At 42.7% G+C, this 25554-nt stretch overlaps 2 protein-coding genes across 2 annotated transcripts in view; both read right to left on the reverse strand.

The window, feature by feature from the left end:
* FHL1 (four and a half LIM domains 1) overlaps positions 1-711 on the reverse strand; it is a 42198-nt gene extending 41487 nt beyond the window's left edge. The window contains exon 1 of the mRNA XM_054996116.1: positions 605-711. The gene's annotated coding sequence lies outside the window, so the exon portion shown is untranslated. The remainder of the gene's footprint in view (positions 1-604) is intronic.
* A 12231-nt stretch (positions 712-12942) lies between these two features.
* SLC9A6 (solute carrier family 9 member A6) overlaps positions 12943-25554 on the reverse strand; it is a 50782-nt gene continuing 38170 nt past the window's right edge. Inside the window, exon 16 of the mRNA XM_054996277.1 lies at positions 12943-18107. Within this exon, the coding sequence (XP_054852252.1) occupies positions 17835-18107 (273 nt within the window). The 3' untranslated portion in view covers positions 12943-17834. The remainder of the gene's footprint in view (positions 18108-25554) is intronic.

Genomic DNA, 25554 nt, shown 5'->3' on the forward strand with positions numbered 1-25554 from the left:
GAAAAACAAGTATTGTGCTGGCTTGTGGAACTTTCTGCTGTCAGGCATAGACATCTAGTCCAAGCCCGTATCAAAAGAAATTGCGCAGACATACCAAAGATAAAACCTATCAGCAATTATTGCCAGGGCTATGCGGGTGACTTGGTTTGAAGACTGTTTTGGACTCACTCATAACAGAGTCTTGAATCAAACCATGGGAGCATCTCAGGTTGCTAGTAAGATGCTAACTTGCCAGCATCTCAAAATATATTGGGATCTCAGTAGCAAAACAGCTTGAATTACAGCCTTTTTCATAGTTTAGTTCATTGTTTGGAAAAGTGTTTTGGGGACAGTCATATAAACCAAATTCCACACTTTGAAAATATGCAGAAAGAGGAGAAGGGAGATCTTGCAGCAATTGCCTCTTTAGTCTTTACCCCATTCCAGTTATCAGCTATTTTCTCTTTGGGTTAAAGGCACTGATGGCTAGAATACAGCCTCCTATAAAGTTTTTCCAGGTAAGTTTTTAGCTTACAAGGTTAGATCCTCAGTAGCTGCAGGGATATTCTTAAACAGAGAGATGCCCCTGAAGAGATGCTAGAGGAGAGAAGACAGATATACTCACCCTCCAGTTATCCTCTGACCAGCGATACCCAGGAGGAGAGAGGCTCTAGAGCAGCTGCTGCATGCAGGAGACAAGGGAAGAACTGTGCAGGCAGCAGGCAGAAAGTTGGGTGGAGCACAGGAGTTGGAGGCAGGGCAAGGAGGAGGCTGGCCGGCCTGGTAGACACCCGAATATGCAGTGTGGATTCAGAAACTTGCTGAAAGGTTGCAGAGTTGCAATATTTTCCAAAGATCATTTCCTGTACATATTATTTGAAGCTTGGAGCACCTTTGCTACAAAGGCAGGCTGAAGAGGAGCTTTTCAGTTTAGGGGGGGAAAGATGAAGGGGGGACATGATAGAAGTTTATAAAATTATGTATGGGGTGGAGAAAGTGTATGTATGGGGTGGAGAAAATACTAGAATGCAGGGGCACCTAATTAAATTGATGGGCAATAAATACGATAGAATACAATAGAAACTGATGGGCAATAAAATTCACTGCCGGTGGAAGTCGTGAATGGCCACAAGCATATGTGGCTTTAAAAAGAGATTAGACAGCAGTCCACCAATGGCTACTAGCCATGGGGAATAAAAGGAACCTCATTATCGAGAGGCAGCAAATCTGTAAAATCTGTACTGAGAGGCAATACCATGCCCCGGGATGTTAGACTATATGGTCTGACCCAGCAGGGCTTTTCTTTTGGTTTTGGTTAACTCTAGAACATATACCTTAATAAACACAAAATGATTCTGAGCATGTATAGAGTACAACTCCCATACCTCCCGAAATTACGAGATAGGGCGTGATAACCCATGTGACTTTCCAAGGAAATAGATTCTATTCCTTGAAAACATTTTCTCATCTACTTTTGGTCTGAGTCTGCAGTAGAGCCAGCCCATCAATTAGGCACACCTATATGGTTATCTCGATGCCAGAGCAAGCCCTGTCACTGCTTGGCCACAACACTGGGATCTGCTGTGGGTGGCAAGTGGCAGCCCCAGGCAGCACCTCCAGACCCAGCGGGCAACCTAATGAAAGTGACCGCTATTGGCACCAAAGCCAAGACACCCAGGGGTGGCCCAGCACAAGGCACATGAGTGTAAATCAGGTGGGAGCCACAGCAAATCTGCTCCTTCCTTCTTCTACTCTGGAGAAGGGGGAAGGACCACAGGTAGACTGGGGACTGGGTCCTTTTTCAGGGTCATTTTTGCCTGCCAACCCATCCCATTTGGGAAGTATGGCACCATAATAAACCACATTTCTGACCCCATGGAGGGCAATGTGAAAGACGGCAGCTTCCCCATGGTGCACAGGCAGAAGGGGCAGGCTGGTGGTAGCTCCCCTGCAATAGGGGAGAGGACTGGGGTGGCTTCTTTGCAGCACAGGGGTGTGACAAAGTTGTATGTGTAGGGCACCAAAAATCCTTGGCCTGGCCCTGGTCTTCAGGGTGGATTATTTATACATGCTATACAATGGAATTTAATTCAACAACAATAATGCTGCAATATAATTTTTATACATAAGTATAAACGGAATTCTCATCACATCCTTTGAGGTAAGTTATATTAAAATGCCCATTTCACAGATAGGGAACAGGGGAACCTTTCTGCCGTTCCTGGACAGTCTTCACTAATTCAGTAATACCCACTCCTGGAGGATCTTATGAAGCTGCCTTGTACTGAGTCAGACCATACGTCCATCATCCTCTGCATTGGCAGCTCTGGTTGGCAGCTGCTCTCCAGTGTCTCAGGTAAAGGAGGACTTTTCCCAACTGTTAACCCTTTTAAGTAGGCATGCCAAGGACTGAACCAGAGACCTTCTATATGCAATTTAAGTGCTGTTCCTCTAAAACACAGGCCCTCTGCTAGAACTTCTCAGCATTCAGACTTTTAAATAAAGGCAGCATCTGGGTTCACCAGCATGTTTTGCTCTGGGGACTGTGATTGTTCTAGAGTCATCATGGATACCTGCAGGATGGTGATGGCAAAGGACATCACTGCCAGATTCTCTCCCATTTAGCCATTATGAACACTTCTCGAAAGGAAGGGGTCCTTTCACTACAGAAGCTGTTCATGCATCTCATCTGCCAACAGAAAGGCAGTGGCTTCCATAGATCTTCCAGACAAAAGCTAAGGATAATCTGCAAAGCCTAATGATGTTAAAATTCAGAACAAGAGATCAATAAAGAGCTAGTTTAAGAGAGACTGTTTGCATAACTGACAATATACAACTTAACATTACTGATAAGTGGCATGTTGCATAATGATCCATCAAGTTTCCACAGCCTAATGTGGTTGTGGTGCAGTGAGTCTTTTATTAGGAAGTGGCACACGTGAAGTCCAATGGTAAGTAGTAAAAATACACAGGAGCCATGTGGTAGAAAGTGCCATCAAGTCGTAGCTGACTTATGCTGACTCCCGCTAGAGTTTTCAAGGCAAGAGACTAACAGCGGTGATTTATCATTGCCTGCCTCTTCAACCTTGGTCTTTGTTGGTCTCCCATCCAATTACTAACCAAGGCCGACCCTGCTTTGTTTTTAAGATCTGACGAGACTGGGCTTGCCTGGGCTATCCAAGTTAAGACACAAGAGCCATACTGAGCCCCATTTGGCTCTGGAGCCATAGATTGCTGGAGCCATAGGTTGTTCCTCCTCATAGAGGAACAGCTGAAGGATATCATCTAGGCTTAGTGGGGACAAGAATAGTCATTGCCAGCAAGTCCGAGCGCTTAGGAAAAGAGACAACTTCACAATAGAATCTCTAATTGGGGAAATGTCTGCTGATATGTGATAGCCGCCCATTTCCCCCTCCTGCAGGAAAATCAGTTTCCTAAAGGGGCCAGTGTGTTATGAGCACTCTGCAGGTGTGCACTAGGAAATATATCTCCTGAGGATGGACTTCTTTCCAAACCTTCTGGGTAAGTGTGTTGAGAAAAGATAACCCCCCACCCATCCTGAGAACCAGCACGGTGCAACCAGTGTTAGATCTGGACCACAGACATCAGGATTTCATTCCTTGTGCAAGTCATTAAGCTGTCTAGGTGCCTTTGGGTCTGTTATTCTAGCCCTTTCCAGTTACGTTTCCAGGGCTCCTACTGCACTTACCAAAAAAGAGTGCTATGTGCGGTTGCCATTTTATCTGAATCGGGTGGCACATGTATATTTCAGCTGAATTATTTCACACATACCAAAGATAAAATATACACATTGCCCAATTCAGGCTAAATGCAGAGTGTGTGTATTGAGATGATCACCCATGGCACATTCTCGTTGATATGGACAGAGTGCTGAAAATTTAATGACTGCAAAGGGCTTCTTCTCTGAAGTTATCTATGACGCAGGATTGTTATGAAGGGTAAAAAAAGGAGATACATGTAACTCTTTGGACGTTGAATGGGATATAAATGTGTGTAATAAGCTAAAGTTGGCTTTCTAGGACCTCAGGATTAATCACTTGCATGTACCCTTATCCATGGATTTGGGGGGGTTGATTCTGTTTTATGGAAAGTGACCCATTTGTAGATGCATGCACATGCATATATACATCCCAAATGTTGCAATTTATTAATTTTGGAAGAAGTAGAAGCAGTTTGGAAACAGCACTGAGAACATTTGGCTGAGTTAATTACAAGAAGAATTAGTCCCCCCCTGGACTATTACAGGCACTTTCTGCTATGCCGCTTGCATATTTTTCTAACTCCGTCTTACAAGGAGATGCAGCACAAAAAAACCTCTGCATTCCTCATCTGCCTCCGCTGACCATCAGTTAAAATGCTTTCCGGCTGTTCCATTGCATCAGCTTCAGACTTTTACAGTGTGTGGAAATATGTCATTTGAAAAAGGAGCCACTTATGAAGATGGGAGAAAGTGACACAAGGAAGTCAACAGGAGGGGCTTGTAGCATCAGGACCTTAAGTCATTAAAAGCACCTTTATCAACATTTTCACCGTCTCTGTTCCTCCACCTTTAACATCAGCCTTACAAGCGAGTCTGAGTCCTTTCCCCCCCTACCATGGAAATAAATTGATTGCAAACACAAACACACACACACACATTACCGGTAGCATTTCTGAAAATCAGGATGCTGCTAAAGCTGCAGGCAAGAAATAAAAGGTCAGACCAAAAGGTGCCAAATTTATTAATCAAGGTGAGAGCCTTACAGCTGCAACCACAGAAAGATTACAATTCTGTTATTCATTTGTTAAAGGAACTGCGTATCAAGCAGTCCCCTTGGAAAAGGTGTGGCACTCCTCGTAAAGTCAACAACTAGTCCATGAAAATGAATCTGAATCTCATACATGGCTCTGTCTTTACTCTTGGCTTTATGGGTTTTTTCCATTGTCACAATTCAAACTTGTCTACTCACAGCCTATACACAGTTTAGATAACTACTGCTCAGAGGGAAATGACTTAAGCAAGAAGGAATTTTTAATGCGAGAGGGTAGGATAGAGATTGAGAACACTGCTGGAAGGGGGTGGGGAGCTCCAACAGAAGCTATTAGGAGCAAATATTTAATTGCCTTGTGATTATGGCTTTCATTCTTTTTTATTTGTTTTACTAGCTGTTTGACAGGCAGCAATTTATTTGGTGAAGCTTTACTCCATGCCATAAACACTGCACCATTGGTTAGATTTCTACATATAAAGACACAAAAGTAATGGGGTGGGGGGCAGAGGGACCAACCTTGGTTGCTTGTGCCACTCAGTTGTCCTATATGTATGTAATGTGCCATCAAGTTGTAACCAGTTAATGGCAACCCAATCAAGGGGCTTTCAAGGTAAATGAGGAGCGGAGGTAGTTTGTCATTGCCTTCCTCTGCAGAGCAACCACAGCCTTCCTCAGCAATCTCCCATTCAAATACAAATATTAACTAGGGGCAACCCTGCTTAGCTTCCAAGATCTGACAAGATCGGCTTTACTATGCTGCCTTCCCACACCACTTGTCTTATAACACAAGGCTCTCTTATTAAGCAGAGGTTTTGGGAGGAAAAGCATGTGTGCAAAATCCCACATTTTACAAAACTCTCAGTTCTGAGATCTTTACATCTCCCCAAGCCACTCAGACCCAACCCAACCCAGCCTATGAAAACATATGACAGGATTACTGTCAACATGAGTAAGAAAATAGGCTGTCTTTGTGTGCACTGTACATTTCCACCCATCCTTTACACCTTTATCCCACCCTTCCTCCAAGGAGTCCATAGCAGAGTACATGGTCTCCCTCTTTAACCTCACAACAACCCTGTGAAGTAGGTTAAGTTCAGAAATGGTGACTAGCCCAAGGTCATATGCCCCTTTCCTCCCTGCCAAGAAAAGGAGTCACTGAACTGCAACCACATACCAGTAGTGCTTTGCCTGGCTCCCAGGGCCCTTGGAATTTCACTTTCCTGATACACCCCACTTGGTAGCCCAGCCCTGTCCACCACACTCTTATGGGGATATTTGAGGTGAATGTGTGGGCAACTCTTAATTTACATGGGTTGGATCCTATGACACACTTCTACTAAGTCTTCTTTCAACACAGAAAGGCTTCCCTCCAAAAGAGAATGACGTTTTTCTGGAGAAAATTCCTACACAAAGAGGATTGTCTCCTAAGTTTGCAAAATCATGAGTATAAACAGTAGCCATGCTCCAGCCTGCCACCTGGAAGAGGGTGATGGTGACTCATGTCTCCCCACTGCTTCAGTGGTGCCTTTTCCCACCTGACTATCACTGTGGCTGAGCAGGGATCTCTCCAATCAAAATCCAGTACCCTAGCCATTGCATTAATTCTCAATTCACATGCCAGCTTTCCCTCTGCCCCTCCTCCCATCTCAGCCTATGTAATCCAAACCATACAGTTAAAGAGCACGTACATTTCATATAGAGAAAGTAACTTCAGGTAGTTCTAACAAGCAAGCCACAATACAGGTTGTAGGTGGTCATGTCAGAGTGCAGAAATAATTGTATTCAGTAATGATTTGATGAGACAACATGAACTATAAGTGAAGAAGTAGGTTCTAGCCCATGAAAAGTTATGCTGCCTGAAATAAATGTGAAAAGTCTTTAAGGTGCCACAAGACTCCTTTTTGGTGTTTGCTGCAAAAGACCAACAGGACTACCCAAGTGGAATTTGAGACTAAGACTGTAATTACCAACTTGCGATCTGTGAGAGAACTGCTGCTCTGTCACCAGAAATTAAGTGAAGCCTCCTATGAGTTCAAGTACCCTCTCACACATGAAGTTGTCCATCACATCTCTTCATGGTTCGCTGCATAGGCCTTGCCTTGTTCTAAACAGTGAGCCTCCCCATGGATTGGGAAAACTGTGCCTTTGTCTCTGCAACTTATATGGGTAGGTTATTGACTCTCACTACAGAAATGTATCAGCTCTAAATGGAGACACGCTCAGTACTTTATTCATGTAGAAACACAGAGCGTAGACTCTTTCAAGGGCAGAGTTCTTACCTTACATACTAACAGCCAAGTGGCAAAGATCTGAGAAATCTGGAGACCGGACATGGACAGGCAGATCTCCCTATGAAGCTGAAGAATGCCCCAGGTTTGCAGAAAAATCTGAAATAAAAAGGGGGAGGTTTTTTTAAAAAATTCAAAATGATAAACGGACTGCCTGTAGCTTGAACAAGATGCCCTCAGTGGCTGTTGCTAAACAACCATAACAGTTACACCATTATTCCAGGCTTGGTTTCTGTCAGGAAAAGGTGAGGGGGAGGGGGGGAACCTTTCCAGGGCTGTTTTGGCCTTTGAGGGAAGACTCGTTTAGGCCAGACCCAGAAGCCATCTCTGGGCAACTTGACACCACATGACTTGCATGGCTCACCCTGGCCTGGCTGCTTGCTGCATTTCAACAGCAGCCCCCACCCCACCCCAAACCACAGTGTGGTGTAGCAGTTATAGTTTCAGAATAGGATCTGGGAGACCGAGGTTTGAATCACCACTCTGCTGTTGAAGCTCACTAGGTGACTTTGATTCAGTCACACACTCTCAACATAACCTACCTCTCAGCATTGTTGTGAGTATAATATGGAGGCAAAGAGAATGATATAAGGTACTTTGAGTGCCCATTGTGGAGAAAGGCAGTATATATATGAGGTGAATCAAGAAATATAGGTGAAGATGAGGGGCAGATAAAAGGTAAGTTGTCCAGTGGGTTTGAAGGAAAGAAGGATGTAAGTAAGGTGAGCATATGGAGGCTGCCAGGAGGAGGGAAAGAGGAAATAGTGTGGGGGAGGGGATGCAGAGTCCCTTGCAAGTCCTTGCAAGTTCTGCACCAGGCAACTGGGCCATAGGGGCGAGGCTGCTGTGGGGGAGAGATGAAGATAGGGGCAGATGAAAGTGACTGGGAAGGAGAGAAGGAAGCTGGAAAGGGGGGGGGAGAAGCTATGGGGCAGGGAAGAGAAAGAGGACATAGTGGGAAAAGGGAAACAAACTGTTCCCTGCAAGTCCTTGCAGATCCCCATTTGTGCATTATAAAAGTGAACTTTTTAAAGGTATAAGTGGGGCTTTTTCCCCAGGGGGGATGCACCAGAACAGAGTTCTGGCTCTTCTTGAGCATTTGGTACTCGGGCTGAGAGAATATTATGAGTACCAGCGCCTTTTATGAGAGTAAATTGTGGTTTCTATATAAATAGTCATTATGGGTGTCAGACTAGAAATTTGGGAGACCCAGAATCAAATCCCCACTTTCCCATGGAAGCTAGCTGAGTAAGTTAGGGTAACCTTGAGCCCAAGACTCTCAGGGCCAAACTAGATGTGGTAGCATCCTCATGGCAGCCTCAAGAACACCACCGCCATTTTAAAGTGATTAAAAAAGGGTACAAAGGCCTCAATCCTATTCAGGCCTGCATTACAGCTCTCTTGTTTCTCCTCCATGCACCTTTTCAAGTGATGAAACAGCTGCAGGGGTGGTTGTGGTGCAGCCATTTTGGCACTTGATAAGGCATGTGAGGGGGAACAAGAACTCCTTGGTCAGCAATGCTGTGGGTCTGATTTTTAATCACTTTAAAATGGCAGTTGTGTCCCCAGGGAAGCCACAAGGAAGCTATCACATCTGGTTTGGCCCTCAGCCTAACCTAACTCACAGGATTGTTGTTGTGAGGACAGAAATGGAGGAGGGAGAGTTGTGCTTTGGGTCTCCGCTGAGGAGAAAGATGGGCTATAAATATCTATACAAATAAATCCCTCATCTGTCAAAAGTAAGAGAAACAGTAAACACTGAACTACGACTATCCGTAAGGTATTTTTTTATTCTAAGACAAACTATTTTCTACATTTGAAAGCAATATAAATACTATTTTTTTTTAAACAACTGTGACTTGTAGACCAGCGTATACTAGTACAGAAAGGAGAAGGCTGGAGCTTTATTTTTTTTCAAACCAGTGCTAAGCCTGTGGAGCACTTGCCTCTATCCAGTGGGAAATATAACAACTTTTTTGTGTATATTGATTTCTGGCACATAAAATAAAAATGGAGACAAATTGAGCCTTGGCTTCATATCCAAACAAGAATGAAATATAAGCACAGTTGCTTGAAGTGGATTAGTCACTGAAGAAGCAGCTGCAGGCAGAAGCTTTATTTGGAAATGTTAGGAAAGGAGGTTGGGAAGATTTGGGCGGCTTCCCTGCAAAGCCTATTGGGAAGAAAGTGGTAGAATTGTTACATTGATGGCTATGAACAAGATTCTTATTGCTAGATGTGGAAGCGTCTGCTCCGTTCTGAGAAGGTAAGAACGATCAAGCGACACTACCTTGAAGAAAAGAAACAAACACCCAAATATTAGAGTTCTTACTTGTGATTATGTAGCTACCATAGAGTAAAGCCTACACCCTACAACATATGACACAGGAGAGTAAGTTATTTTCTTTTGTCATATGGTATTTCCATGGTCTGAGGCAGCCAGCCTGCTTCCTTTCCTCCTTGCACAAGCAATGGATAGTTCCTTATTTATTTTGCATTTGGACCATTTAATGCAGTGGTTCCCAGCCTGGCTGTATGTATATATGTGATCGAGGGACAATATACATATAGCACATATATATGTGTGTGTATGTGTGTGTGTGAGAGCATGCATGCATGCGCACGCATGCTTCAGGGGCACAAAAACATGCACACAGCCTGATAATATTATTCTCAAAGCAACACTGGCATCCTGTAATCCCCAAAACTACTTCTCTCTATTCTCTTGGAAGTCCAATCCAGTGTCAATTTCTGGTATATACTAAATTTTAATAGGCCACTAATATTGTTGAAATGCTCTTTAACTGGCATATCTATACTGCAACTTGGAAATCTGATCCCATAGAAATAACACAGGAAGCTGCCTCATACTTTCAGATCAATAGCTCACGTAACCTATTGCTGTTATCTACAGTCAGCAACGCTCCATGTTCTCACACAGGCATTTTTCCAGCCCTGCTGCAGGACATTTTTGGGCTGGAAATGCCAGACATCAAACCTGGGACCTTATAGCTGCAAGCATGTGCACTACCATCCCCGCCTTTGGAGATGGCACACCGGCGGTCAGCTCTTTATAAAACTGAGAACGCCTTATTATGCTTCTCGTTTCTGGCTGTTTTAACATTAAGGCCTATCAGCAAGCAAGGATGTGACCTGCTGCCATTAATAAAGCTGACCCGACATGACAAGCAGACAAATTTTTTAGTTATGAGGAGTTATATTTTGTTTTCTGCATTCCCAGGCATTTAAGCAAATGGGAAGGGGCAGGAATGCTCACACATCACCTTAAAAGTGAACATGACACTCCCTCTCCCCGTACATTTCGATGGACTAAGCCAAGTTAGGAGATTGCAACCATATAAGGCAACTTCAAATTGTTAGCAACAGCTCTGGTTTGCAAAACTGTTTGGCACCTTTTATGAGGGGGACTGGTTTGGAATATTTTTAGAAAAAGCCTGACTAAAATACAAAAATTCCTGTTTATAGAAGTTCCTATCTAAATATTTGACAAAGAATTAAAAGCTTTGCTTTTCTTTCAGAGGGGTTTGATCCTGAGAGATATTTTCAGCACATATTACTGTAAGCTGTGGGTGTTTCTACCTCTCAGGATTGAGCACATTTGCTGAAATGAATAGGACACCTGTTATGACAGGCCAAGCACATACTCATGTTAATCTTTTGCATTTCTCTTGGAACCTGCTACCCTGGTACTGCATTCGGGTTTCTGAAAATCTTCAACTTAATTTGCTTTTTAAAAAAAAGACTCACAATGGTAGTGGAGGAACATTTTTTAAAAGGACAGAAGTAGCTTCCCGTTTTCCTCATAACCGAAATGCTACTTTTTACTATAAGGCAACGAAGTTATTGTACCACACAATATTTGAGGTGGGGGCAGACTGTCACTGCCTTTGTCCCGAGCCACCCCTTTTACATCGCAAAGAAAAAAAAAACATGGACATGAACCGATCCCCTCAGAATGTTTGCAAGGCTCTTCAGAGATGAAGTCTTACCACCACAGTTCATATTTTCACCCTTTAAATATACTGCCTGACTGCTGTGATGGTGTGGTTAAATGTCTAACAGTGAACGAGTTGAAACTGAATCCTGCCAGAGGTAATGCTGGTTGGGAAGGCTGAGGTCTTGAAGCGCATTGAGCTTCCTAAATTTGATGGGATTGTTGACCCTTGTTGACTTGGTTAAGAACCTAAGGGTTATAACTGAACCCAACATTATTGCAGCTGCAAAAATATGCTTTCCTCCAACTTCTTCAAGCCTGGAAGATGGTCTCCTACCTTGACTCTGACGCTCTGGCCACATGGATCTATGCCACAATGAACTCAAGGCTAAACTATTGTGAAGTCAATTTGGAAATTTCAGTTGGTACAGAATGCTGCAGCTTGGTTACTAGCTGGATCTACGCATATGCATATTATGTCCATTCTGCAGTTACTCCATTGGTTACTGATCAGCAACAAGGTGCAATTCAAGGTTCTGGTTATCATCACCTACAAAGCCGTTCATGATCTTAGACTCACATATCTGAAAGGACAATCTTTTCCAGTATGCTCCAAAAAACTGGAAATTCCTCAAAAGGAGGCCCCTGTCCACTTGTACGTGAATCTTGAAGTGGCCATGACTCAAGACACATTCTCTGTTCACTGAGGGGCATGTTCCCCTCCAACTGTGGTTCTTGCCATTCTCCATGGTTGCTCCACCAACCCCCAACCAATGCCATCTGTGCCAAAGCAGGCCTTTCCATCTCTGTGCTTTCCTACTTAGCTTGACAAGTTTGATTTCTGCAGTTTGGGGGTGGGGGTAGGTGGAAGCCTTTGCTTCCCTGCCCCATCTCATGAGTCTTTTATCGTTCTCAAGCCTATGGAGATATGGTCCTAGAAACTCAGCTGTGTAAGTATTTGTGGCTGTTTACATTTATACAATGCACTTTTGTTACAGAAACACTGTCAAGATGTTTGCTTGCCTCTGTGCCACATACCATAGCGGTGCCCTGACATGAAGAATAAAATCCTACAGCCATTCCAGCTACAAGCTTCTCAGTACAACTGTCCCAGGCAGTTATATCTGGAAATATAGTTTTGCACATGGACAGGTCACTGCAGAAGTGCCCAAAGCCACTAGGTAAGAGAAAAAAGCTTCTCAGCGCAATCTTAAGTAATGTTATGCTATTCTGAGCCCACTGACTTCTATAGACTTAGTAGGAAATAACTGTGCTAAGGATTGTACTGTGTGTTCAGCAAATTGTGTAACAATTTAGAGCAGTTCATAAAAAGGCTCCTGCGTGTTTATGGTACAAAAGATATAAAAGGTATAAAATCTAATAAAATTTTAAGTTCATTTTGAGACACTATACAACAACCATAAAACCAATTTTGGTCCGCTAAAGACATTTTAACAAGCATATTTTTTCAGTGATTAATCCTTGCCCTTGGGACTTACCAACTTGCTTCAGTCAAACTGTGCAGCTCTTTTTTATTTTAAGACTTTTTTGGAATACAAGTCGCTGAGGAAGACCATATGATCAAAATGTGTTTAGCTAATCCTTGATTTTATGGCTAATGAAGATATAATGGGTTGGATCCAAAGATGCCTTTCTTCTTACAGAAGGGAAGTTTTGGATCCAACTCCATGGTGTGGCTCGAAACCATTGTATTAATGACTATTAAATATTTGTATTATGATTGCATGGTTTCTTATTGTGAATTTATTATAAATTTAATAGGCTTTAACACTGAAACTATTTTTAACTGATACGACTTTACTTTTTTTTGTCAAAAGGAATTTTTAACAGAGTTCAAAGTTTTCCAGAGCCTACTGGGTACAGCATATATTCAAATAATTTTTAGACATGCACATACTTTTTTGTGTAGATTAAAGAAACACAAGACTCAAAGAAACAAACTTGTTTTTATAGGCCCATGATTCTTTTTCACAGTGCAAGTAACAATAAAAGATTTAGTTGCCATGAACAAAAGTAGGTGCAATTATGCTTATTAAGAATATAATCACAAGAACACCACAACTATAGCAGTTAATACCATAAAAACAGACAATTCCAACAGTATTTAGAGTAAACCAGAACTTGACTTAAGTCTTTTGATTCAGGGAAGTGGGGAGGATCAATTTGAGTTATAGAACAGACTTTTTGAAGGAAAGGACTTTCCTAAACCTGTATCAAGAATATGCCCGAGGCAAACACTGCCTAGAAGGGCTCTTAACCCTGGTCTCAAGAGGTAATAGGTTCCCACAGCTGCATGTGAGGTCATTAAGAACTTTGGGTGCAGAGACCCCTGGGGGAAATGAACAGAAGAAATGTGTGGCTGCAATAACAAAGAAATTAATAAATACTACTTATTGTTAATTGTCTCTGGGTGATTACATAGACTTTATTTAGTTCCAATGTTAAAAGCCTCTTTTAAAAAACTGTTCACATGCAAAAAAAATTGAGGCTCAAAGCAGCCACCCTGACTACAGAATGCTAATTCTATAAGCAGTTAAAATTATTACTGGCGTGAAAAATCTGGAACTATAATGGCATGTTGACATAAACTTGCCAAAAAGGTAACATATGAGACAAAAACGGGGAATATAGACACACATCCATTTCCCTTGTACTCAGACTAGTACAGGGGAAATGAATGTGCATGGGAGAGGAATTACTCAGACCAACTCTTCGACTACATGTAAAAAAATTTGTGTCATAATTTACAGAAGTTACGGCAACAGACTTTAGTTTACTGAAGTTAGAAAGGGAATGCTCCAAAGGAAATTAATTACATTCAACTGCCATTATTTTGGGAAAGTGCCTGTATTGGAGCACTGTTACAAAATGCTTGCCTGGTAGCACAATGGTGGCATATTTGACTGTCTTTTCAAGACCAGCATCTATGACCCACCCTTAGTTTCAATCAGCGACTGCTGATTGTTGTGCAAGTGAATTTAAATCCCCATCTATACTGCACTTCAACTAACTGCTCCTATGCAACTGAGCAACTCAATCCCCACCGTATGTGGGTCACCTAAAAGTCTCATTTCTGCTAGCAAGGGCAAAGCAGACACCACTGAGACTCTGTTTGTATGAACATCTTTGTACTCAGTACGAAATGGAGTAAGCCATCTCTCCCCAAGAAGCAAACAGAGCATCTGACACAGTACCCAGTTCACACCTGCATCCAAAATCTCCCTAAGTCTCCCAACTGTAGCACAGATAATACATGCAGAAAATCCAGTACTGTAGTGTACAGATGTGGACCAGGAAATTTAAAGGGTCCAGTAACAAGCCAGAACCAGCACTGCAGGGGCCGCTCAGCTCAGACCCAATGATCAGCTCACTAGTTTCCTGTATCTGCACTGCCACTGGTTGTTGATGATATAGGAAGGGGTGACTGGTGAGCTTCCTGATCACAGTGGCTGCAGAAGGACCTGAGATGAGTGACTCCTAAAGCACTGGCAGAGCTGCTGGGCCTTGGCTTCCCTTGTTTCTGGCTGCCATCAGCCTTCCAAGGCCGTACCCCACTAGGAACTTTCCCAGTAGGACAAATGGCCTCTGGATCATGTGTCAATTCCTCTTCTGGGAGAATGAAAGGGCATGCATGAATCTAGAATTGCTGCCTTCTCTTATTAACTTTGAATATGTTTGCACAAATAAGGCTCACTGCATATAAGCAGGAACCCATTGGATATATGCAGCCCTCCAAGTCAGGTGTGTGGGGGGGAGATAATGGCTTGAATCCCAATGAAAATTACCACTGGCAGAAGGATTTTTGTTAGCAGAGTGTGACTTTCTCACCTCAACCATCTCACTGCAGGCCCAAATGCCCCCCAAATTCTATGAATGGGAGACAATACGAGGTCAGGGGTCTGCAATGAGAGTGGTAAAATGAGCGTAATTTCCGCCTCCCTTCTGTCAGTGAAAAACATTAGGCAGGATCAAGCCCTAAGAATCCAATATATGCTCTTACTAGAAGCAGATTTGTGCAGTAGGTCTGCTTGACAACATTCTACAGTATCAGATGGGGATCTTTTGTAAACCTACTTATTAGTCATCAGAAGACCTAAAAATAAAAAAGAGGCTGTCTCGTGTCTGGAAAAGTCTTAGAATAAAAGAAGTGAGTAATGTATAAGAGATGTAAAAATACCTCAACATATGAAAATGCTTCTTTTTTAAACATCTGATGTTAAGTTTCAGACATCATATAAAACACACACACTCACAAACACACACCTCTTCATGGAATTCCTGCATAGCAGGAAAAAAAGAAAAGACATACTGGCACTAAACAACAAGCTCCTATGATAACAAGTAAAACTGCCATTTTTGGAGTGCAATGGAGGTCCTACTTCTAGCACAAGCCATAGGGCAACAAATCAGGCCATTCTTGAGAAATCCCCCTTCATTTCATTGGGCCTGCACAGAAGACATTCTGGCTTGTTGTGTCCAGAAAGCTTACTGGAAATGCTCTTACAGGAAGAAAAGAATCTATGATCATGGGAAAACTGGACATTTCACTGAAATATACTTAAGGCATGTTATTCAGACCTGAGAATGTAAAACTTAACACAGAAATAAAGTAATATGTTTTCTTGGCTGTAAAATAATACCTTCCCTTAATATCTTCCGGATGAGAGTTCTCCTAGTCCGGGTGCAGCGCTGGAAACACCAGAGCTAATTATCCAATGATAAAAGCCAAATGAAACCAAAGGGAGAAATCTTTTAAAAGTGAGAAATGTTGGGTCTCTTCTTTCATTACTTCCAAGACAGAAATCAGAACTTGGTACTGATCTCAAGTTCTGCTGTGGCCCAACTGCGGAGAGAAATAAATGTGCAAACTAGGGCACAGCACATTTATCTGAATGTGTGTGATCTTTATAGCAACCTGACCAGGCCCACAAAAGTATGGGAATAATCATGGAGATCCCTCATTTAGACGAAGACAGCAGTGGCCAATTCAACCGTTACTTTTTCTTCAGTAGAAGAGAGGGGGTGTGCTTACAGTCAACACTCACAATTAAGACGAGATTTCTCACTGGAAAGTCCCATGCACAGGCCCTTTAAAGAATCTGAAGCACAACTAAAGAGACAGTTCTAGAACTTCTCAAAGACCTCAAAAATGATGTGCAACTTCAGATCACAATCAGGTCCTACACTCTTGGGGGTGGTCATGGTAATCATGCTCCTGTGTTAAGGAAGTGAATGTTCAGTTTAGATCAGCCCCATAATACCTCTGATTATGAGAAGATTCATCAGGGGCTACGTCTGAAAGTCAAAATAAAGTACGTCTGAAAGTAAAAATGTAGGAATTGTACAATAAAGGTTTCATAATGCAGCTGTTTTCTCTGTAGAAAACAAACACTCAGAATTCTTCACTTCTCAAAACCACCCACTGCACCTTTAAGAAAAAAAAAAGATAATTGCAAAACAAAGCTGAATATACCAAGTGCAATAACAGCAAATTGTTCAGTGCTCTTTTTCGGCAAAACAAATGTAACAACTGTAAAGAAACAATGGCAGCTTACGAACATTTCTCATTAAACAGGAAAGAGATGCAAGAACAAAAATCAAGTCTTTTTTTTATAGACACACAAGCATGCAAAGGAGTTACTGAAAAAAAAGTGCAACTATACAGGATGGACGGACAGACAACTCCCTTTCAGTACCACTTAATATACTAAATGCCTCTTTTAAAAACCCGCACACAGAGTCTCAAATCTTACTTATGTGCCAGACTCCATGATATAGAGTGGAACTGTACCAGATCAGTAACTTCAACTGTCTTTTTAGCAGCTATGCAATAAGAAGAAATCTTTGACACAACACAGCTGCTGAGCTAGAAGCCCAAAGAACCTAGTAATCTCTTTGTACTTTCCTTACCTGCTCTAGAAAACACTGCCTGTTCCTCCGAGTGACAAATTGTACTCTGCCAGTTCTGACTTTTTCATAGTTCAGAACCTGCCCCTGATCCTACACAGGACAAGGTGAGTGAGAAATGTTTAACAAGACAAAAACAAAACGAAACTTACAATGCAACTTTGAACTCAAATAACTGATTTCCTAAGTATCTGCTCTGGCCTTGTAGTGCACCTCTCCTCTGGCCTCGTAGTGCACCTGGAAGAGGGCTGCAAACGGCTCCCTCAACAAGCCATCATCCAGTTACCAAGTAACAGCTTGATCTGCTCAATGCAGCCCTATCTCAACTTCTATCAGCTGACCATAAGCGAAGGCTGTAGGTCTAGGAACATCAGACAGAGACCAACAAGATTTACTATGCCAATTCTTACAGCAGCTTAAAGAATCAAAAGTAGTCACCCTCTCAAGAGAATCTCTTGGGTAGCTAAATGTTTTTCGCCACCTACAATAGGCTTGCCGAAAATTATGCCTCCCTCCTTATTGCAGTTGGACAAGCACTAGGTCAAATTGTGAAAGTCCTCAGCAAAGCAGATTGTAGTTTTATAGTTGAAAAGGATGCTATCCAACACCCTTCCACTTTTTTTTTAAAATAAAAAGCTCGCCTCCACACAACAGAATTTTGTTCTAAAACAGTTCCACCCTACACAGTGCAGTCCATGAGCTGTTTTGTTTAAACTTACAAAATTAACACCTTGCTCTTCACAAGTTGTCTCGTACGGATAGTTATATTCTCCTGACACCATATAAATAAATAATATTTATACAGCTTAAGACATTCTGAGACATGCAGTAGGTTTTTGTCAAAGGTAGTACATTTTTCTTCATGATCATACATGGATTTTTTTTGACTGCCAGTCATATTCAGCAACGATCTTACGCTGGGCCATGTCTTGCGTTATCTACTACGTTTGAAGGAGGCTCTGAGTCATCCATCGGGAGAACTAAGCGTGTACCCCGTATGACAAGTTCATGGTCCCCAAAACCAAGCTCCTGGTCCAGAGCATCCTCGGAACCGTTTCCTGCTGCTCTTCTAGATGTGCCCGATGTTAGAGAATCTGTATTCACGGTGGAATCCCCGTATGTCAGACTGATGTCTCCATCATTCAAAATAAGATCTGAGTCATCATCCTTCAGCTGCTCTTGATTCTGAATAAAAAAGAGAGAATAATTTACTTAAGAGCCTGCGTGATAGAGACAGACAGCGGCAGTTCCTCTAAAGGGTTAAACCAAAAGGACAGCCTTTAACGGGCACCTGTTGCCTATGCACAAGCAAAGAAGTTTTGCAACTCAGCCATATTTGTTGGGATTAGGACCCAGCAACTTACACTCAGAGGTATATGACTTCTGAACAAGGGACTGAATTCCATGGCAGTCATCATGGCTGTTACTTATCCTTATCACAGCAGCCCTTCGCAAACCTAAAAAAAGCCATTGCCAAGGGCTGCAGGAAAGCTTTCCACTGGTGCTACAGCAAGGTGGGTGTGGTGAGCTCCCCCCCACTGGCAGTTTTCAAGAAGAGGCTGGATGAATACTTGTCAGAGATGCTTTAGGCTGATCCTGCACTGGGCAGGGGGTTGGACTAGATGGTCTGTATGGCCCCTTCCAACTCTATGATTCTATGATTAATAACCCCACAATTATTAATAACCCCACAATGCCCAATGCTCTGTGCCTTTTCAGAATTCATAAATGGCTATTCTGGAACAGCAAGATCATCACTGCAAATGCCTTCCACTTACACAAAACAGGCTAGCCATTGAGTGTCTTCTGAGGAGGCACACAATGGGACTGTATATGTGCGGCCCAGCCATGGAGAAGAATTTTCTAGCTCAGATAGATGGAGGGACATCCCTGCTCCGTGGTGCATTGAGATGACATTTCCTGCTGAAACCACATGCCATAAGGGAGTGGCACCCTCCTCCCTCAGTTCTCCTGAGCTGCTGCAAGCTCAAAGACAGAAGAGGTAATAAACCAAGACCGCTCACAGTGGGGCAGGAGGGAGAGAATGTGTACCTGCACAGAAGGCAACTTGATGACCAACAGTTATAGGTAAATGCAACCCTGTTTTCATCTTTGGTCTTCTGTGCAGTCCTACATGGACAGAATAACAAGCTACTCACCAAGGAGACGGGAGTGAGCATCTCCAAGAACAAGGGCTACAATACAGCCTTTTCTACTGTGGATTCTTTCTGTGCGTGTATCCATACAGTAATCCCAGACAGACATGGAGGAGGACCAGGTGGCAGCCTTGCCTATGTCCAGCAACAGAACTCCAAGCAGGGATACTGCAGAGGAAGCTTAGGCTCTGGTGGAGTGAGTGCGGATGGAAAGAGGACAAGACACTCCAACCTGTTGGTAGCGCTGTTTAACGGCTGAGACAATCTAACAAGACAAGGCCTGCGAAGAAGCTGGGTTGACCCTTGCAAGGCCCAGAGTGGCACACAAAAAGTTTGGAGTTTTGTAAAATGAATGCAATCTTTTAAGAGAAAACAATAAAGCTTTTTAAACAAACTGTGTAGTGTGCATTCTGCATGCAACAAAGGTTAAGGGAAAATATAGGCAACATAATAGCATGTTCCAGGTGAAATCTGGAAATGACTTTAGGGAGGAATTGGAGGTTGGGACACAGAAACAAAAAAGAAGGAAAAGGAGAAACCACTGAGTAGAGAAAAGGAAAAAATAAGTGCTAAATACCAAAGGGTAAAATATTTATAAAGTGATGATCAGTTATTGCACATGTACATAAGAGCAGGAATTGGAGGTTGGGACACAGAACCCACCTTGTCACAAAAGAATTAATTGAAAGGATTATCAGCCCAAACTCCTGCTATTTCACTCACCCTCATAATGGTCACCAAAAAAAACTAGTCTCAAGCAAGAGAAAGGACAAACGACAGGTGACTAAGGGCTAAAAAGCATTAACTGAGCTAGAACCAAAGGTAAACTCCACTGGGGAACAATGGTAGGAAAGAGTGGAAAAAGATTAAACAACCTTTTTGGAAATTGCTTAGAAACACAGGTGGAAAGCATGGTATTTCTGTCCACCGTTTCATGAAAAGCCAAGATAGCTGCCAAATGCACATTCAAGGATAAAGAAACCAAACCAGAGGATCTTATAGTCAAGAGGTAGTCAAAGACCAAGGAAAGGGGGCGTGGCGTCGGCTCGAAGCGAGATGGACGCGTTGTGCTGAAGCTCCGTCTTGATTCCACCCCAGGCCCCTAAAACAACACATTCTACTTCACGTTTCTGAAATTGACATGAAGGGTAAGCAGGATCAGTCTTTCAAGAAGCAAAATATAAAGGCAGTAAAGAACTTACAAACGTATTTCCCTAGTTCTCAAGCTGAAAGTGCTGAGGGGGAAACGGAGGGAGGGAGGGCTAATATGGCGGCCGCGGGAAGCTCAGCTGAGGCACGGAAGCTATCGGCCGTACCCTATGACCCTGCACTGAAAACGCTGCTAAAAGAGATCGAAATGAGCTTTGCTGATCGGATCTCTATCATGATGGAGCCCCTATCTAAACAAATAAATGATGTTAAGCTGGTGCTAGATGCGGTAGCTCAAAGGACAGACCAAGCCTTGTCCCAAACGGCAGCTTTAAAAGACGATGTTCGGCTCCTCCAGTCTGAGAACAACAAAGTCCAAAGCAAAATCCTGGACATTGAATTTCAGCTGAGGAGTTCTAATTTGAAGTTCAGAGGACTGGAGGAGGATTTTACAGCAGACGTAGATCTTTCTACTTTTCTCTCTGACTGGCTGGCAAGTGAACTACAATTGCAGGAGGGAGCAACCGTCGCCATTTCTAAAGCGTACAGAATTGGCGCCAAAAATAATGAACGGAGGAAGGGGCCAAGAGACGTAGTGGCGATGTTCGTCGATTGGAAAATAAGAAAACAAATCCTGGAAACGGCCAGAATGAAAAGGTTTCTAACGTACAAAGGAGCAAGAATTAATGTTTTCACAGATCTCCCTTCTGAAATACTTGAAAAACGACGGCAATTTAAAAGCGTAACAGAAGGTTTCAGATCGGCCCAAGTCGACTACAGCTGGGCCCGCTTCTCTACGCTCCGTGTTAATACCAACGGCAAGATTCATTTCATTTCAACGCCTGAGGAGGGACGTCGCTTCATGCAGGAGCTCGGCATTGAAATCGCCATGGAGACGGAAGCGGGCGCACAACGGAGGAAGCGCAGCATGCCTTTCTCGCCACAGAAGACCAACAAGATTGCTGCCCGTGATGCCTAACAACGACAGTTCTGATTGACATGTCCGTGTGAAGTAGAATGTTTAAAGCTAATACTATCCATTTCATTTGAGGGGGGCGGGGTGGGATTGAATGAGGGGCTTTTTTGCTCTATTTAGCTCCTTTTTACAGGCAGTCTTTTCTGTTGGTCTGAAGCCGAAGCTCAGAGGGGTTCTCCTCGCTGAGCTTCTGAACACTGCCTAGCAACGAGATAACCAGTACTTAATTACTAAAGTTTTATTTGCGATCTCCTTGCTTGCCCTGCCACTCAAATAGCCCACTTGATTCTAATTGATAGATCAGCTGTGCGGGGGGGCCACCACTGTGATTTTCAGCCACGTTGAGATCTTCCCTTCCCTAATTAATTAACACCACCTTCCCAACTGTCATAAACCCTGACACAAAACGCGCTAGTTACACTAGCTGATTGATTAATTCATTAAATATATTTTAATCTAGAATAAGGGGGGGGTAGAGGGAAATCTTTTTAACAGTACTTGATTCTGGGGGGATTGATTCACATTGCTGAAATTAGTAAACACTAAAATCGCATAGTTAATAATTTTTATTTTTTTTTATTTTATTTCTACCACATAAGGGAAAGCCAATAAATTCTCCAATTGATCAAATATACCCCACGTGATTGACTACCCATTAGGGATTGGTAGGGCTTCATAAAGTGATATAGGGGTTGAATCTTAAGATCTCATCAACTGTTTTAATATTTATCTCTAATCAACTTGAAATATCATAATTAATTGAGGGGAGAGGGAGGGGGGTTGTCTAATATTGGGGGGTTTGATTAATAGCTTATTGATTTTGCACTGATTGAGGACGTAAGAAGCACTATCAACAATTAATTTCTGAGTGACCGCCTCTTATTGATTATCCTTGAAGCCACTTCATATCTGTGTATACATATCAACTTGATCTCCTACAGGACCACTTGCAAATTCCTCCATTAATTGATCATAGCTGCTAAACCATCTATTCATATAGCCTAACATATAGATACAGGATAATCAACAACTTTATTCTCCATTTCAAATCGACCTTCACAATCCTGAGTGTCTTAGAGACGGGGGAGGAGGGTCCTATTATTTTGGAGGAGTCAATCTTGCAGTCAGCTGTCTGCGAATTATTGTGTGATTCCTCTCTCATAACCAGATTGGTTATATGTTATATGTTATATAGTTGGATTTAAGGTATAATATTTTCTTCCTACATGTGAATAGTTAGAAGAACTTAGCTGTGTTTGGCACTAGTGTTGATAACTTCTTATTTTGCCTACCTTACCTGCCCGTGCCAAGCTGCACTATCTTAACGCAGTACTGCTCGGTTGGCAACGGAAGCACCTTATTTGCTTGTAACACTCCGATAGTACCACTTTGGCCTAAAGAACCTCACACTTCAATCACAGGGTACCTGATTGCTTAGCAATGACCTCGCAATCAGGTTTGCATGTTGTCACCCAAAATTTAAGGGGGCTTAACAACCTTATAAAAAGGAGACGGGTCCTATCGAAATTAGCAAAACTTAATGCGGATGTGGTTATGATTCAAGAAACTCATCTCCATGCGGTGCACGATGAGGAGCTTAAGGCCCCCTGGATTAAAATGCAGTTTCATGCGAAAGGCTCCTCAAAGGCCCGAGGAGTGGCAATACTGTTAACTAAAAACTGCCAGTTTGTACATAGGGCTAGTCTAAAAGACTCTAAGGGACGATACCTCTTCATCAAAGGCCTACTGGATGATCGGATGGTCACACTGGCCTCAATATACGCACCTAACGCAAGCCAGCTTGATTTCTTATCTGAAACACTGCAAAAACTACAGAACTTTCAAGAGGGACCGGTGATAGTAGGTGGGGACCTCAACTTGATAGAGAACCATAAATTGGATAAATCCTCATTTAATCGTACTAACGCCAATCCCAAAAAGGTACTTAACGCCTCATCCTCAACCTCGAAGCTGCTGGCGCTCCTCACTCGCTTCCATCTAATCGATGCCTGGAGGGAGCAAAATAAAACGCTTAGGGATTACACCTATTACTCCTCACGGCATGATGTATACACAAGGATCGATTACATTCTTGTATCAACAGACCTTTCTAATAGCGTGAGCCACTCTGAGATAGGTGCCATAGATTACTCGGATCATGCCTGGGTGGACTGTAGGGTAAACCTAACCTCTGAATATCCTAGGGAAAGGTATTGGACCTTCAATAAAAACCTCTTACTCAATGATAGCACTACCACAACGATAGAACAATATATCAAACAGTATCTAGAAGAAAACAGAACGGGACAAACCTCAACCCAAACGGTGTGGGACGCGCTTAAAGTGGTGTTGCGAGGGAGGTTAATAGCGCTCTCAGCATCTCTATACAAAGCTAAAACACAGCAGAAACAGACCCTGATTGACAAAATTAACACCCTAGAACGTCTACACAAAAGGAATGGCAGTAAAAAGGTATATAAACAGCTACTACACGAACGTAAAACCCTAGAGGCATTGGAGACTCAGCAAATTCAGAAAAATCTTTTACTTAAAGCAAAAATACTGGTACCACTCCCCTAAATCCCTACGATACCTAGCATGGAAAGTCAAAGACAAAAAAATCAATAGGCATATCAGGCTTATCAAGGATTCCAACAACCGGGTGCTCACTGGACCTGTCGATATAGTAAAAGTGTTTAGAGACTTTTATGCCAAGTTATACTCCTCAACCAAGCCAGACAAAGAGAACATCAAACTATATCTGTCTAAGCACAAAAGTATTAAACAATTAGCGGAGACCCACAAGATGATAATGGACAGTCCTATCTCCAGTGTTGAGCTCCTTGACTCCATCAAGGGCTTGAAACGCAATAAAGCCTCGGGGCCGGACGGCTTCCCGGCGGAATTTTATCAGAAATTTGCGGCGACACTGCACCAGCCCTTGCTTTCGGCCTGCAATGACATTTTTGTGTTAGGCACCTTACCTGGAACATGGTCAGAAGCTAACATTACATTAATTCCCAAGGAGGGCAAGGATCTTTCGAACCCTAGCTCTTACCGCCCAATATCTCTCCTAAACACAGACTATAAAATCTTTACCTCGATCCTAGCGAAAAGGCTGAACTCTTTTATAGGGAAATATATTAGTAAAGATCAAATAGGCTTCATCCCCAACAGGGATATCTCGGAGAACATCTATAAAGCTTTAACTATACTAACTCATAGCAAGCATTACAATCAACAACTACTGCTCCTATCCCTAGATGTAGAGAAAGCTTTTGATTCACTTGAAATCACCTACCTACAAGAGCTCCTGTCCCATATGAATTTTGGTTCTGATTTCCAACATGTAATTAAAGCCATATATGACTGCCCCCATGCAAAAATTAAAACTAATGGTGTCTCCTCCCGCTCACTCACCCTCCACAGGGGCACACGACAAGGTTGTCCGTTGTCTCCCATCCTTTTTGCTCTAGCGATCGAACCCCTTGCTGAAGCTATAAGGTCTAATGTGCAAATCCATGGAATGAAGGTCAATGACAACACCTTTAAATTGTGTCTCTTCGCTGATGACATTTTACTGTTTATCTCTCACCCTCTAGACTCCCTGAAGTACCTCCACAAAGAATTGGCCCAATTTGAACTAATCTCAGGGCTAAAGGTTAACCAGAATAAGTCTAGTCTCCTCCCCATAAATTTACCTGCTCCTGTGAGTAACGAAATCAGATGGCTCTACCCATATCAATGGGCACAATCTCACTTACATTACCTAGGCGTAAATATCCCCCAAAACCCGGACCACCTGCTCCGACTTAATCACCAGCTGCTGATGAAAGAAATTAAGAGTGTATTATTCAAATGGAACAAACAAACGTTATCTTGGTTTGAGAGGTATAACGTGATCAAATCCTTCATCCTTCCAAAACTAATATTCCTTTTCCGAACAGTCCCAATACAGATTCCCCATCACTTACTGAGCCAATGGCAGACGTCCCTTAATAGGTTTCTTTGGGATCATAAGCGTCCCAGAATAGCTTTTAAGATCCTGAGGACCAAACGCTCTAAAGGGGGATTTAACTTCCCTGATGTTGGCATGTACTATACAGCAGCTAGGCTATCGGACGTAGTTCAAATCTTGCACCATAACACACACTTTGACTGGATGGATGTGCTGCACCCACAACATCAAACCCACACGATTGGTGAACTATTCTGGACCAATACTGCTCACCGCTCCACTTCATCGAGCGGAAACATCTTCCTCATGACCCTTCTGAAGCTCTGGGATAAACACAGGTCCAAACTGATCCCTAAAATCTCTAGATTCTCACTATTGACCTCACATGACGGG

This window comes from Eublepharis macularius, chromosome 13 (genome assembly GCF_028583425.1).
Source record: "Eublepharis macularius isolate TG4126 chromosome 13, MPM_Emac_v1.0, whole genome shotgun sequence".
Taxonomy (NCBI): domain Eukaryota; kingdom Metazoa; phylum Chordata; class Lepidosauria; order Squamata; family Eublepharidae; genus Eublepharis; species Eublepharis macularius.